At 38.6% G+C, this 16,773-nt stretch overlaps 1 protein-coding gene across 6 annotated transcripts in view; it reads right to left on the bottom strand.

Moving 5' to 3' along the window:
* CLCN3 (chloride voltage-gated channel 3) overlaps positions 1-16,773 on the bottom strand; it is a 101,329-nt gene that overhangs the window by 14,806 nt on the left and 69,750 nt on the right. For 4 of the 6 annotated variants that reach the window (XM_025384764.1, XM_025384761.1, XM_025384762.1 and 1 more), the window contains 4 exons: positions 14,478-14,558; positions 12,442-12,987; positions 4,632-4,818; positions 1,561-1,959 (listed from right to left, as the gene is read on the bottom strand). In XM_025384764.1, coding sequence (XP_025240549.1) covers positions 1,561-1,959; positions 4,632-4,818; positions 12,442-12,987; positions 14,478-14,558 — 1,213 coding nt within the window. The remainder of the gene's footprint in view (positions 1-1,560; positions 1,960-4,631; positions 4,819-12,441; positions 12,988-14,477; positions 14,559-16,773) is intronic. The other 2 variants (XM_025384763.1, XM_025384767.1) reach the window with 2 other exon arrangements.

Raw genomic sequence — 16,773 nt, 5'->3', positions numbered from 1 at the left:
TTTCTGACTAGATCTAGCCATGGTAATGGCTAAAAAACTAAAATGCTTGAATGGAGCCAAGCATGACAAAATACTTTGTCATCAGCGCTGGCAACTACTATTGTATTAGCTAAGTAAAATTTAGAATGATGGGATTGCTAGGCCTTGAAAAATCCTTTCAAAGCTATAGCCTGTTCCCAAACCAAACAAGCTGTTCTCTGTAGGACCTTTTTTCTTTTTCTTTCTTTTCTCTCTCTCTGCCTAATGGTTCTTACAAATTAAAGACTTTCTAGTTTGATTTGAGAAACACTCCCCCATATACACTGTCTGGTTGTGTGCCATTCAAATGGCACAAAAATTATTATTATTATTATTTTTTTTTTTTTTGAGACGGAGTCTCGCTCTGTCGCCCGGGCTGGAGTGCAGTGGCCGGATCTCAGCTCACTGCAAGCTCCGCCTCCCGGGTTCACGCCATTCTCCGGCCTCAGCCTCCCGAGTAGCTGGGACTACAGACGCCCGCCACCTCGCCCGGCTAGTTTTTTGTATTTCTTAATAGAGACGGGGTTTCACCATGTTAGCCAGGATGGTCTCGATCTCCTGACCTCGTGATCCGCCCGTCTCGGCCTCCCAAAGTGCTGGGATTACAGGCTTGAGCCACCGCGCCCGGCCCAAAAATTATTTTTAAATCCTTTTGCAATGGCCACAGGGGTAAGCTGGAAGGGAGATGATATGCTCACAGGAATGACCTTTCAGACAGACCAAAGGCTTGACACTTCCATTCAGGGTCAGTACTAAAAACTGGGGAGTAACAAAGCAATGGCTCGATGTACCTATCCTCAGTCACTTTTTAGCGGTTGGAGAAAGAGATATAAGATTGCACCAAAAAAAATTAAGTCTTAATGGCCTCCTCATCAATACTGCAAGACTATAAGGTAAAGAGAAAAACAAATTTTAGAGAAATACAACTGTAGAAAGTTTATCTCCAAGAAATATACTATGGCTAATACCTTTAACTAGTACTTTCAGGAAATTCTGCATAAAACACAACAGGACTGATACATTATATTTTTTCAACCTGGCATTTGATCAGAAATAAAAATCTCAGTGATAGTCACTTTAAATCATTTATTATAAATTAATATTATAATCCTAACTCCGAAGACTGATAAAGCAAAACAGTGTTAAAAAAGAGACTGATGAAGATGAGATTTTCAATAACTTGTATTCCAATAAGCCAACTTTATTAAATACAAGAATGTATTTGACTGAATGCATTTAGCTAAGGTCTTACATTACATGCTATTTTGAATAACCAAGATCAACTATCAAGGCTTATCGGAGTGGGAAAAGAATCTGACTCCAATTTCTGGTACAATGCCAGATCAAAAGATAAAACCGTATTTAGCAGAAAACCATCCACTGAAGCATACCTTCCTTTCCTAAAGAACAGAAGATTTTAAGGGACATAAAATAACATCCCTTGCCCCCACAAATCCAACCCATTAAATGTTATTGCTTATTGCTTTCCTTTCTTCCAGAAATCCATCTCATATATACATATATATATTTTTGAAAGGGTACCTATTGCAATTGTCAGGTCTCTTCTGAGGGCAAATCCCACTAATCTCTGAGATTCTTTTGACATTATGACAGGAAATCCATTGTAGCTGGTTTCATTAATCATGTTTTCTATATCATCCACTGTCATATTGTCCTGTGTCAGGACAGCTAAGGGAGGATCGTTCCTTCGAGGTCTCATGACGTCAGCAGCCAGGGTGGTGTGAGTGAATTCTTCTTTTGCATCCAAGAAAGGGTATCCATTTAATCGGATGTGCGCTTCATAAATGCCTTCCCTGCCAAAGGCATCTCCAACCCATTTACTGGTCATGACTGCAGCCATAAGGGGAACAATATATTCCAAGCCTCCAGTGAGCTCAAAAACAATAACCACCAGGGAGACAGTCATTCTTGTCACACCACCTGAAAAAAGCAAGCACCCACTGGTTAGGAAGGACAGGATCCTCACCATTACATTTTATTAGAATTTTTGCAGTAGGCAGTTAAAACCAAATGGCAAATATAACTCAGTCAGGGAAAAGCATATCATCTAAAACTGCTACTCCTCTTTTAGGACAATAATCACTACTTTTAATAAAATCTAGAGAAACACCAATTTTCTTTGTTTATAACAGAGAAGACTATTAAAATAACATTTTAAAAACCTGTTTATTTCACATTTTAAAAAAATCAAAGTTTATCAACTAAAACAATTTTGCCATTTTCGTTTACTGCTGTAGCAAAGACATAATTTAAGCCTTATACAAGCTTATTATTCTAATTATTAAGGAATTTGGTAAAGGACATCATGGTTTTCTTTGCTACAATCTACAAATTAAACTCATATATGGGTAGAATGTTAATATAATAAATTTCTCCTCTAAATTTTTTTCAAAAAGAGTAAAATACTTTGATGCCTTTGATTTACATTAACGATGCAAGTAATATCCACCCACAGAAAACTATTTGGGCCAGGCACAGTGGCTCATGCCTGTAATCTCAGCACTTTGGGAGGCCAAGGCAGAAGATCACTTAAGTCCAGGAGTTTGAGATCAGCCTGGGCAATACAGTGAGACCCTGTCTCTACAAAAATAAAAACTAAAAAAAGTAGCCAGGCACGCTGGTGTATGTCTGTGGTCCCAGCTACTTGGACGCTGAGGTGGGAGGCTCGTTTGGGCCAGGGGCTTGAGGCCGCAGTGAGCTGTGTTCACACTACCTATGGGAGTCTCACTGTTATCAACTCAGTCCAAGCCCTCATGACTATTCCTTTTTTACTTTGTATTTTTTAAGGATTTGGGGTCTCACTCAGTTGCCCAGGCTGGTCTCAAACTCCTGGGCTCCCATGATCCTCCCACCTCAGCCTCTCCAGTAGCTGGCATTACACACATGTGCCATCATGCCTGCTATTCCTTAATTATAATACCATTTTCTCTGACCTCCTTGACTCCAGGCCCCATTACCACTGTATAAGCCATGTTCCCTGGCTAATCTTTCCTAAGTACTAGTTTTATTGTGTTGCTCTTTTGCTCAAAAACCTACCAGGGCTTGTCAGTTCATACTGTATTAAGCTCAAGCTCTTCCCTTTGTTTTTTACCTAAAAATAGAAAGGAGACAGATCCTACCATATATTACATACCTACCCTATGCCAGGCATGTCCTAATCAGTTTACAAAGACTTGTTTTTCAAACTAGGCACTTATTTCACCAGGCACTATTATAACAGCTTTACATGCATTTTATCTCATGTAATCCTCAAAACAATCCTAGCAGATCACCAGCTGTTATTCCTTTTTTATACAGAAAATTAAAACTTCAAGAAGGAACTTTCTCAAAGTCATCAAACTAAAAATGACAAAGCTAGGACTGCCACAAATCTGACCAACTTCAAATATAAAATCATCCTGACATTAATCAGGTTTCTTGTCTTTTCATAATCCGTTCCTTCTCACCAACCCAACTTCATTTCCCAAAAGTACCCAAAATGTACTCTCTACTTAGAGTCAATTTCTTCAAAGCCTTATGAATACAAAATTTATTCCCATCCTAGTTCGTCTTCACATTATAATCTTCAACAAACTTACCTTTTCCTTAAATTCTGCTAATCTTTCAAATAAAGCTCATGCCTATTCTTTCTGAAGTACTTCAGCTCTTTCTTCCCCTATATTCCTACCATACTTAGACTCTTTTAAACTTGTATATATTTGTTAATATTCCTCACTATTGTATTCTCAGTGTTCATCTTGTCTCCTCAACTTGATTAGAGTTGAGATTGGGTCCATGTTCTTTTTGTATTACTCACTGTATCTAGCATAATGCTAAAAAAAAGTGGCCACTTAATAAATACTTGCTAATTCGGTGAAAATGATTCTGTCCTTCCCTTTTAATTGATAATACATTTTAAAAGATCAATAATCACATAATTTTTATTCACTAAACTGGTCAAAATGGCAACTATTATTTAATATTATAACCAAAGTTTAGCTGACATTTTAAATATGAAAAGCAATAACCATTTTTTCCTGCCCCAACAGACATTGAATAGACTCAAGTATTTAATGTAGGTATTTTGCTTTTCTTCTCATTAAAATGAACAGTTACCTCTTCTCATTTTGTAATGTACAGCTTAGATGATGGAGCATGGGTAAATACATCTGTTACTAAGGCTAACACTAAATCATTTCAGAACCAAAGTCAAGCTACTCTGAAACTTTGTTGCAATGCTAATCTTAGGTATCAAGCTATAGTTGCTATAGGTAAGCCAAGATCCTTAACAATGAAAGAATCAAAGACCTCTTTGGTCAGGATTCAAATTAAGCTTACGTTGTACTTAGATGGCTTCTGCCATAAAGTATTAAGTTATATTACAATATGTTAATTCCAGTAAATTCTTGTATTAACAAATGTTGTAAGACAGAAAACCGGTACTGAATAATACCCTAATAGTACTACTGTTTCTTATCTGTTAAAATATTTCCTCCCTGCACCCTCCTTTACTCAACCAATCTGCCCACCAATTAGGCAAGAATGTGTCCCACTTTGTCTTGGCTCTCTCAAACTAGCAAACATCCACACACAGGCAGACACAGCCATATTACCTAAGCATGCAGCAGCACCAACCATGGCATAAAGGCCAGGTGTAATGCAATCGGCCCCAACCTCACACCACTCCTTAAAGATAAACCAGTCATGGTGATAGTAGGCAAGCTGCTCCACCGCAATCCCCACAATCCTTCCTGCGATCGCTCCAATGGCCATGCTGGGGATGAACAAGCCTGATGGAACCTATAACAAGAACAGAACTTTTAATGGGGCAGAGATCCTCTACTCACATGCTTGAAACTTATATTCCATGTATTTGTTTCTAACATTTTTGATTCTATTCACATTAATACAGCAAAATCCTAGTACAAATAAAACTATAGCAAAATCTTGTACCTTAACAATCCCATGAATTCAGTTACAAAATAAACCACATTCTTTAGGCCAAAGAGAAAACAACTCAACAGTTATTTCCTTTAGCTCAAGGGTGCCCTAATGTCAGTCCCTAACAAAATTTTCATTAGTCCATGGTGAAATGAAAAAGAAAAAAAAAAAAGGACAATATTCTGGATACAATATTGGGTGACAGGTGCAATAAAATCTCAGAATTCACCATTATAGAATTCATCCGTGTAACCAAAGACCACTTGTAACCCCAAAGCTACTGAAATTAAAAAATACATATTTTTAAATGGACAATATGAAGTATTTTTCATAAAAATCAACTGATTCAGTTTTAAGCACTGTCTTTTACTTTAAGATTATGTGATTATGTTCTCCTACATATTTATGAATGATGAAAATGGTAGGTGCTATTCATCTTCAGTGATACGATGCTAAGTGGACAGACTTACCAGAGTTGCCCAATATTTTGACTGATATAGACATACCTCGTTTTATTATGCTTTGTGTTATTGTGCTTCACACAATAATAACACAATTGTGGTTTTTACAAATTGGAGGTTTCTGACATCCCTGCATTAAGCTAGTCCATCAGCATGTGCTCGCTTCTGTCTCTGTATCACATTTTGCTAATTCTCTCAATACTTTGAAATTTTTCACTATTATTATATGTTATAGTGCTCTGTGATTAATGATCTTTGATGTTATTGTTACAACTGTTTTACTGCACCATGAACCATGCCCATAGAAGAAAGTGAATTTAATGTGTTGTATGTGGTCTGACTGTTCCACTAACTGGCTGTTCCCCTGTCTCTCTTCCTCTCCTCAGGCTTCCCTGTTCCCTGAGACCCAGTGATATTGAAATCAGTCCAACTAAGAACCCTACAATGGTCTCTAAGTGTTCAACTGAAAGCAGAAGTCACATCTCTTGGCTGGGCGTGGTGGCTCAAGCCTGTAATTCCAGCACTTTGGGAGGCTGAGGTGGGTGGATCACTTGAGGCCAGGAGTTCGAGACCAGCCTGGCCAACATGGGAAAACCCCATCTCTACTAAAAATACAAAAATTAGCCAGACCTCGTAGTGCACACCTGTAGTCCCAGCTACTCGTGAGACTGAGGCAGGAGAATCGCTTGAACTTAGCAGGCAGAGGCTGCAGTGAGCTTAAATGGTGCTACTGCATTCCAGCCTGAGCAACAGAGCAAGACTCTGTCTCAAAAAAAAGTCACGTCTCTCACTTTTTATCAACAGCTAAAAATGGCCAGGTATTGTGGCTCACGCCTGTAATCTCCATCCTTTGAGAGGCCAAGACAGAAGGATCACTTGAGGTCAGGAGTTAGAGACTAGCCTGGGCAACATAGTAAGACCCATCTCTACAAAAAAAAAACAAAAAACAAAAAATAGGCTGGTGTGGTGGTGCATGCCTGTAGTCCCAGCCACTCACAAGGCTGAGTCGGCAGGATCACTTGAGCCCAGGAGTTCAAGGCTACAGTGAGCAATGAGCACTCCAGCCTGGGTGACAAAATGAGATCCTGTCTCAAAGAAATAAATAAGTGGCCGGGCGAGGTAGCGGGCACCTGTAGTCCCAGCTACTCGGGAAGCTGAGGCAGGAGAATGGCGTAAACCTGGGAGGCGGAGTTTGCAGTGAGCTGAGATCCGGCCACTGCACTCCAGCCTGGGCGACAGAGTGAGACTCTGTCTCAAGAAAAAAAAAAAAAACAAGAAAGCTAAAAATAATTAAGCTTAGTGAAGAAGGCATGTTGAAAGCTGAGGGGGGGCCAAAATCTCAGCCTCTAGCCGCAGTCAGTCAAGTCATGAATTCAAAAGTTCTTGAATTAAATTACAAGTGCTATTTCAGTGAACACATAATGATTTAAAAAAAGTAAAATAGCCTTATTATTGATATGAAGAAAGTCTTGAGTGGTCTAGACAGAAGATCAAACCAGCCACGATATTCCCTTAAATCAAAACCTAATCCAGAGCAAGGTCCTCACTTTCTTCAAGTCTATCAGGGGTTAAAGAGGTGAGGAAGCTACAGAAGAAAAACTGGGAGCTCGCAGAGGTTGGTTCATGAGGTTTAAGGAAAGAAGCTGTCTCTGCAACATAAAATAAAAAGTGTAAGGTGTTGGGAGGCTGAGGTGGGCGGATCACGAGGTCAGGAGATTGAGACCATCCTGGCTAACATGGTGAAACCCCGTCTCTACTGAAAATACAAAAAAATTAGCTGGGTGTGGTGGCAGGCGCCTGTAGTCCCAGCTACTCAGGAGGCTGAGGCAGGAGAATGGCATGAACCTGGGAGCCGGAGCTTGCAGTGAGCTGAGATCGTGTCACTGTACTCCAGCCTGGGCGACAGAGCGAGACTCCATCTCAAAAAAAAAAAAAAAGTGTAAGGTGAAGCAGCAAGTGCTGATGTAGAAGCTGTAGCAGGTGATATAGAAGATCTAGCTGAGGTTGTTGATGATGGTGGCCACATTAAACAACAGATTTTCAACATAGATGAAACAGCCTTTATGGAAGAAGATGTTATCTAGGACTTCCACAGCTAGAGAGGAAAAGCCAATGCTTGGTTTCAAAGCTTCAACAGACAGCCTGACTCTCTTGTTAGGGGCTAACGCAGTTGGTGGCTTTACGTTGAAGCCAGTGCTAGTTTGCCATTCTGAAAATTCTAGTGCCCTTAAAAATTATGCTAATCTACTCTCTCTGTGCTCTACAGATGGAACAACAAAGCCTGGATAACAGTGTATCTGTTTACAGCATGGTTTACTGACTATTTTAAGCCCACTGTTGAGACCTACTGCTCAGACAAAAAGATTTCTTTTAAAATATTACTCATCACCAATAATGCACCTGGTATCCCAAGAGCTCTGATGGAGATGTACAAGGAGATTCATGTTGTTTTAAGGACTAATTTTGACTTTTAAGTTTTACTGAAGAAATGCATTTCCTATGGCTACAGCTACCATAGATAGTGCTTTTGTTACAGCAGGTAGCTAGTCAGGCATGAGCTAGGCAGGAGAGGGATCCCCCCAACCTCACCAGGAATGTCAGGCAACCATCAGCGGATGATGGTCAGATAGCTCTCATGCTGTCTCTCTAAAATAATAATTGGTTGCAGCCAGTGTCAGGGAAAGGCAGTCTTCCAATAGATAGAAACACCTGAAACTAGCTATCAGCAGCTTTCTGATAAGATCCCAGGAGTTGGGTGAGTGGGCTCAGGCACGCACATTTATAGGCAAAATTGTGGAGTTTAACTGAAATACAACCTCCTAGGGACATTCGGCCACTAAGCGACAAACACCTCAGGTAAGCATGCATATAACTCCAGTAAATACACTTCGCACACTCCCCTCCCAAGTGCCAGTAGGCTACTGCGCATGTGGGCAGCTCACCCCGAAAGAACAATCAATGGAATAGGGATGCGAGATGTCGGAAGTATGCCAACATATAAAACCCTGAGTCCAAAGCCAAAGGGGCCCTTGTCTTCCAAGATGCCCGCTTGGCCCTCTTTCAAGTATATTTTAACTTCTTTTCATTACCACTCTAAAGCTTTTTCATAAACGTTCATTCCTGCTCTAAAACTTGCCTCAGTCTGTTTTTCTGCCTTATGTCCCTCAGTAGAATTCTTTCCTCTGAGAAGGCAAGAGTTGAGGTTGCTGAAGATCTGTATGGATTCGCCCCTGATAACTTGGAAACCCACTACGGATAATTTCTTGGATGGATCTGGGCAAAGTAAATTGAAAATGTTCAAAAAAGTATTCACCATTCTAGATGCCATCCAGAACATTTATGTTTCATGGGAGGAGGTCAAAATATTAATATTAATGGGAGTTTGGAAGAAATTGATGATTCCAGCTCTCATGAATGACTTTGAGGGGTTCAAGACTTCAGTTGAGGAAGTAACCACAGAGTGGTGGAAACAGCAAGAGAACTAGAATGATAAGTGTGGACTAAAGATGTGACTGAAGTGCTAGAATCTCATTAAAAAAACTTAAATGTATAAGGAGTTACTTATTATGGATGAGCAAAGAAAGTGGTTTCTTGAGGTGGAACCCACTCCTGGTAAAGATGTTGTGAACACTCGGTTAAAAGGACAAAAGATTTTGAATTTTCCATAAACTTACTTGATAAAGCTTACAGTAGCAGGATTTGAGAGAGTAACTCTAATTTTGAAAAGAAGTTCTACTGTAGGTAAAATGGTATCAAACAGCATCACATGCTACAGATAAATCTTTCATGAAAGGAAGTGTCAATCAATGTGGCAAATTTCATTGTTATCTTAAGAATTGCTACAGCCAGTCCTACCTCCAGCAAGCACCAATATCAAGGCAAGACTCTACAGAAGCAAAACAGATTACAACTCACTGAAGACTCAGATTACTATTAGTACTTCTTAGCAATTAAGTATTTTTAAATTAAAGTGCTACTTGTTTAAAAGACATAATGCTATTGTACACATAACGGACAACAACATAGTGTAAACAGAACTTTTATACGCACTAAGAAGCTAAGACTTTCATGTGCCTCGCTTTATTATGATATTCACTTTATTGTGGTGCTCTGAACTGAACCTGTATCTGTCAGGCAACTCTATTTATATGAATCAATTAAAAAGAGAACATTTATTGATTAAATTTAATGAGGATAATAAATAGGGATAAGAAGCACCATAAGTAAGATTATTTAAAGACTACTGAAAGAGGCTAGGTTCGGTGGCTCACGCCTATAATCCCAGCACTTTCGGAGGCCAAGGCCTCCCAAAGGATCACCTGAGGTCAGGAGTACCAGACCAGCCTGGCCAACATGACGAAACCACATCTCTACTAAAAATACAAAAATCAGCTGGGCGTGATGGCACACACCTGTAATCCCAGCTACTTGGGAGGCTGAGGCAGGAGAATCACTTGAACCTGGGAGGCAGAGGTTGCAGTGAGCCAAGACTGCCCTCTAGTCTGGGCGAAAAGGTGAGATCCTGTCTCAGAAAAAAAAAAAATACGGAAAGAGTAATAAACTCCTCTGAATATGAAATGAGTCAAACTCAAAATGATGGCATGTTTGAGTCTATTAGGATCATTAAAATGATACACAATAGAAAAAAATCAAAGTGTGTTTTACACTCTCTCAGCCAGAGCTGAGTCAAAGGTGGGACTTAACAAAGGCCTGCCAACTGCCTCCAGCTTCTTGTAGTTCAATTGACTGTGAGAAAGTTGGGATTTACCCAACACTTACTTACGGTAGAAAAAAGAGCTTTAACAGCTCTTTTAACTTGATTCCCTAAGAAAAAAGGTAAAACTTTAAGGTTTTTCTATCATTATTGTTATTATTTTCTACTTACTATTTTTTGAGACAGTGTCTCCCTGTCACTTGGGCTGGAGTGCAGTGGCATGAATTTGGCTCCCTGCAACCTCCGCCTCCTGGGCTGAAGTGATTCTCCTGCTTCAGCCTCCCAAGTAGCTGGGATTACAGGCACCTGCCACCACGCCTGGCTAATTTTTGTATTTTTAGTAGAGACGGGGTTTCACTGTGTTAGCCGGGATAGTCTCGATCTCCTAACATCATGATCTGCCTGCCTCGGCCTTCCAAAGTGCTGGGATTACAGGTGCGAGCCACTGTGCCCGGCCAGGCTTTTCTATTTTTTAACTCTTGATACTCAGTGGACTACAGACTTAGGACAAGAGAAAAGAGACCTAAAAACTAATACCACTCTAATTTTGTAGAAACAAAGCTGTTATTCCACATTAATTTACATCTGTAAAAGCATATTATCACTAGCAAATACTATTACATGAAGTACAGGGGCAGTAATTTAAAGAACAAGAATAAGCTGATATGTGCTTCCCCATATATATCACTGACAGTCATATGAGAAATTATATTTACTGATGGACCATTAATCAACAAATTTTGTTATTTTATAAATCCAAAAGAAGCAACGTCCCAAGGCATAAGGCCCAGCTGCCTTAATTTCTTGACGGAAAAAGGCATGTATTTATAGATCTAGTAATTCAACTGAGTCTGCAGTGTCCTTTCAAGCTAACACCCAATACTGCTATGCGGCAGAATAACGGCTCCTCAAAGATGTCCACAACTTAATTTCCAGAACCTGTGATTACATTACGTTGCATGGCAAAGAGGAATTAAGGTTGCAGAAAGAAAGTTTCAAAGCAGCTGACTTTAAAAAAGGAGATTATTTTCTGATTTATCTGGGTGGGCCTAAAGTAATCACCAAGGTTTTTCAAATGTGGAAGGGAGATTTAGCAGAGTTTGTGTCAGAGTGATGAGACAAGAGAAAGACTTGACCAGCCATTGCTGGCTTTGAAGATGCAAACAGAGGGCCAGGAGCCAAGGAATGCTGACAGCTTCTAATAGCCAGAAAAGGCAAAAAACAGACTCTCTCCTACAGCCTCCAGAATGCCCTATGAACACCTTAATTTTAGCACAGTGAGATCCATTTCAGACTTTTGATCTGCAGAACTGTAAGATAATAAATTTGTATGGCTTTTAAGCCATTAAGTTGTGGTAATTTATTACAGCAGCAATAGGAAACTAATAAAAGTGGTTTTAAAACATGATCATGAATGCTCTGACACTTGTCCCAGTAAGTGTATGTCCCTCCTCTGAACGTGGGTGGGCCTCTGTGACTGCCTCAATGAATAGAATAAAGCAAGTCATGCTGCAAGACTTCTTTGGCTACATTAAAAACAGCCCTCTTGGGAATCCTGAGCTACGATACAAGAAATCTAATTCCCTGAGGCCACCACCTTAGAAAAACCACAGAGAGGAAAAAGAAAGCTAGAGAAAGAGACAGAGAGAGCGGGAGTAAGCATGAGAGAGAGAGTACGCATGATTGATCCCAGGAGCCCAGGTGTATGAATCTTTTCAGCCTAGTCATGAATGAAGACGTCTTTGAACTATACTCAATAATAATTTAATTGTACACTCAAAAATAATTAACAGTATAGTTGGATTGTTTGTAACACAAGGGATAAATGCTTGAGGTGATGGACACTCCATTTACTCTGAGATTATTATGCACTGCATGCCCCTCTCAAAAGATTTCATGTACCCCAAAACTATATATAGCTACTGTGTACCCACAAAAACAGTTTTTTAAAAAGGAAATGAAAGAAGCTTTGAGATGATGAGCCCTCGCCATATCTAATTACAACTATATGAAACACCACAAGCAAAAAATGCCCAGTTGAGCCCTTCCCAAGTCATTGACCCAATATTAAGAACAAAATAAGTAGTTACCTTAAGCTGCTTTAAGGTTTGGGGGCAATTTGTTAAATAGCAACAAATAACATGGTCAACAACATATGCTAAGGAATTATCTTTTTCATTACTTAAAATTAAACTCAAAAGATAAGTACTTTTTTCAGTCACTTACGAAACAACAACCTCTCTCATTTCACATACAAGTTTTGAACATGCCATGATTACCCAAATATCACCTTACATTAGCACTTACCTTGATGCCAAAAGTGAATACTGTCATTATGATTTTAAATATGAGTGCCAGGCATAACTGCCATATAGCTGAATATACTCCAATGCCTGCTGGACGATCAGGAATATCATCGACAATTTTACTGGCATTCATGTCATTTCTGTAGTCACAAAGAGAAGAGGATTCCAGGGGACCACAGTCTGTAAAAAGCTCTTTGATCAGTTCACTGGTGTTTAGCCTGGTGTATGGATTAGGGAAGGCTATCACAGCAGTAATGGCTGCAACAATAATGACTTCCAGAACGGGATACTTTCCAAATTTGGTGGACTTGCGTCGACGACACCAGGCAATATTTGCCCTAATGAAAAAGGCTCCCCAAAGCCCTCCAAATACCCCTAGGAGAATAAAAGGAAACAGTTCAAAAAGGTACCATGGTGTATGATACTCCACATAAAAAAGGACCAGACGGCTGTTACCAAATGGATTGATGGACCTCAAAACAAATGCAGCCACTAAAGCAGCAAAAAATGATCTCCATAAAGTTTTGAGAGGAAAATAATAGCTAACCTAAAAAAAAGAAAAGGAAAAGAAAAATTAATGCTCTAATTTTATAAGATGTTTCTGATATATTATAACTTGAATGGTAAATATCCTAGCTCTAAATTTTGCTGTAGTTATAACTTACATGTAATGGATTTTATGGTAATAAGAAAAATTGATGTTATTATTATTTTTGGAGATCGTGATCATCATTACAAATTCACAGTATCAACTGATCATGAATGTCCAATAAATATTTAGAATACCTAGCCCTGTTTTATTTTCAAAATGAGTTTCACCTTCAATTCAATCATGGTAGTTAAAAATAAATGTACCATCACCAACTCCTGTTAGCTTATAATGCATTTAATTTGCCTCTTCTACATTAAAAAAAGAAAAAAGAATACAAACAACTAAAGAAAAAAGTACATTTAAAAACATTCTTGAACTAAAAGAGCTAAATTCATAGAAGTCGAGAGTAGAATAGGGGTTACCAGAGGCTGGGGGTTGGGGAAGTGAACAGGGAAAGGGGAGAGGTTAGTCAATGGGTATGAACTTACAGAGGACGAATAAGTTCTGGTGTTCTATTTAACAGTAAAGTGACTACAGTTAATAATATGTATTATATATTTCAAAATAGCTAAAAGAGAGGATTTTAAATGTTCTCACAACCACAAGGACATAATAAATATCTAAGGGATTTGCTAATCACTCTGATTTGAATATTCCACAATGTATACATGTATAGACACATCAAATTATACCCCATAAACATAAACAATTATTATTTGTCAAAAAAATACTTAAAAAAAATTCCTGGTTACATTTTTATGTGAAAAGAAAACAAAAACAAAATAATCCACTGAAGTGACTAAAATTATTTCCTTAAACAGCAGTAACTGTATCAGAAATAATCACATGGGAAAAACTTTAAAACACAACGTAGGACTTGATTAAAATTTTTTAAACAAAAACTGCTTGGGAAGCTGAGGCAGGAGAATCATTTGAACCCGGGAGGCGGAGGTTGCAGCGAGCCAAGATCGCGCTATTGCACTCCAGCCTGGGCAACAAGAGCAAAACTCCATCTCAACAACAACAACAAAAAAACAAAACACACACACACACACACAAACAGCCTGGCCAACGTGGCGAAACCCCATCTCTGCTAAAAATACAGAAATTAGCCAATGGAAATAGATTGTTTCACGTGTCCTCTATTAAGTCAAATTCACAACTTCTTACTTTTAAATACGTCAACAAAGTAAAGTCAGATTTTAAATAATTACTAATATTTATATATAAATAAATTAAAACAAACGTTTCCTCCAGGTATGGAGCATGAATAACATTTACTTTTTATGTAAGAATTAGTGGAAAACGACTTTAGAAAACTAAATTTGAAAACAAAGTCTTTACCTATTACATCACCTATAAAACTGAAATGTGTGAAATATGTGTGAAATATATTTGCAATGGTAATTATATATAGCTTTAATTGTTGTATTCTTTTCACCTACCTCCTCCAGGCTAAAAAGAACTCCTCCAATTGGTGCACCAAAAGCTACAGAAACCCCTGCAGCTGAGGCAGCTGATAGCACCTAGAAAGAGGATATGGCTTATTTCATAATTTCGCAGAAATTCACACATACCAAATAAAAATTCTTCATGTTACTTGAATTTTCCAAATGGATTTTCTGAACTTAATTTTCATGTTTCCTTGCTCCCTAAGCAAAGGGCAAGTATTCATTTCTTCTATTAAGATTTGTTTCTTTCTCCTGTGCTTTAATTGAAAGGTCAGTCACGCATTTACTATTCAGTTAAAAATTTTTTTTGCCAGATATACTAACGTGAATAGGGTGTAAAGAAGAGGAAGCAATGAATATAGACAATTTTCAAGATGTAGGCTTGTGTAGATAAGAGGGGAGGGCAGTAACTGGGATGTGTGGCTATTTTTAAATAGGATATCATTTCTTCAAATTTTAGAGCTAACTGCTCCACCATCAATACTCTATTCCAAATCCTAGCAAGATACGCAGGGAACTGAAGACCTTGTAAGATCCCCTATATTTTCACTACCCTATGCCCTGTGAAATACTGCTAAAATACTGTCAGTCTAGAGAGGCTCATTCTGAAAGCACATACAACAGCTCCTCAAGTTACAGCCTCACCAACTAACACCTCTACAAAAATTTAAAGGAAAAGAAAAATCCAAGGACACTCTTCCATGTCCTCTCTCCGGCTCCCCAGTCTATTAATTGGTAGTGGTCTGCTTCCCACCAGTATGAAGCGAACTACACCTATAATTTCACTAGGGTTTTATTTGTAATTATTTTTCGGAGTCTGTATTCCTTTATTTTTTTTGGAGACAGAGTTTCTCTCGTCTCTCAGGCTGGAGTGCAATGGCACAGTCTAGACTCACTGCAACCTCCACCTCCCAGGTTCAACTGATTCTCCTGCCTCAGCCTCCCCAGTAGCTGGGATACAGGCACCTGCCACCGCGCCCGGCTGATTTTTGTATTTTTAGTAGAGACGGGGTTTCACCATGTTGGCCAGGCTGGTCTCGAACTCCTGACCTTAAGTGATTCACCTGCCTCCACCTCCCAAAGTGCTGGGATTACAGGTGTGAGCCAACACGCCTAGACAAGAGTCTGTATTCCTTTCACTACTTTAATCCAGCAAATATCCAAGGCTACCTAAAGTATTTCTTCAAATGGTCAATTGTTACATTTCCAGAAGAGAAATTATAAGTAATCAGAATTAAGCTGTAAATGGTTAAGATCATGAACTCCATAGTCAGGCTGCTGTGTTGAAATCATGGCTCTGCTACTTACTTGCTGTATGATTACAGGTAGATAATCTCTACGTGCCTCAGTTTTCTCTTCTCTAAAATGGAAATGTGATAATACTACTTAGCTCTTAAGGATTGAGTAAATATATAGAAAGTGCTCAGAACAGTGCCTGGCATCCAGTAAATACTTTATAAAAGTTTGGTGAATTAAAAATAAATAAATATTTGTTTTAATTAAATTGTTGGCATTAGAATGTAGACTCTGCTTATTTGGGGAGGAAAGGGAGCAAATTTAAACTCCTTTTCTTCCCCCCACTAAAAGGAATGCAAACATATTTATTTGACTGTCCTGATCCTGCATTTACAACCAAACTAACACCTATGTATCTAAAACTCATATACATGTTTTAATCCATTTCATACGTATCTAAGAAGCATTTAATTTAAAAATATCAATGCTCTCTCCTCTTGTCTACACAAAACTATGGGACCTTAATGCTTTCAACTAACTGAATTCTTGCCATTTACATATACACTAACAGAATAACACCTTAACATTAATCATTACAGTACGAACATTAACATTTAGGTAAACTTAATTTCTTAACATCTAATTATATTTTTTGAATTCAGAATAAAAGTCTTACCAAAAAATATAAAGGTACAGCAGAAAGTAACAGAACTGAATTGAGGAGGCAGGTGCTCTAGCTCCATCTTAGCCACTAACTTGCTACGCTACAGGATGGTTTTGAGTTTTGTTTTGAATACACACAAATATATACCCACACAGTCGCAAGGGCAGTAATGTAGTACATAAAACCACAGACTTTGGAGTCAAAGATAAACGAATTTTAATCCACGTTCCGCCACTAACTAGGTATGTGGTCTCGGGCAAGTTAGTTAGCTGTTTTCAGCACTAGTTTCCTAATCTCTAAATGAGGATAACAGGGTCATATTAATAAATTACTGTGAAATTAAGTTTTAAAGTCCAAGTAAAGTATCTGCCACAGTACTAGATACATAGA

Source organism: Theropithecus gelada, chromosome 5 (assembly GCF_003255815.1).
Source record: "Theropithecus gelada isolate Dixy chromosome 5, Tgel_1.0, whole genome shotgun sequence".
NCBI lineage: Eukaryota > Metazoa > Chordata > Mammalia > Primates > Cercopithecidae > Theropithecus > Theropithecus gelada.
This window is presented reverse-complemented; position numbering and strand designations above follow the sequence as displayed.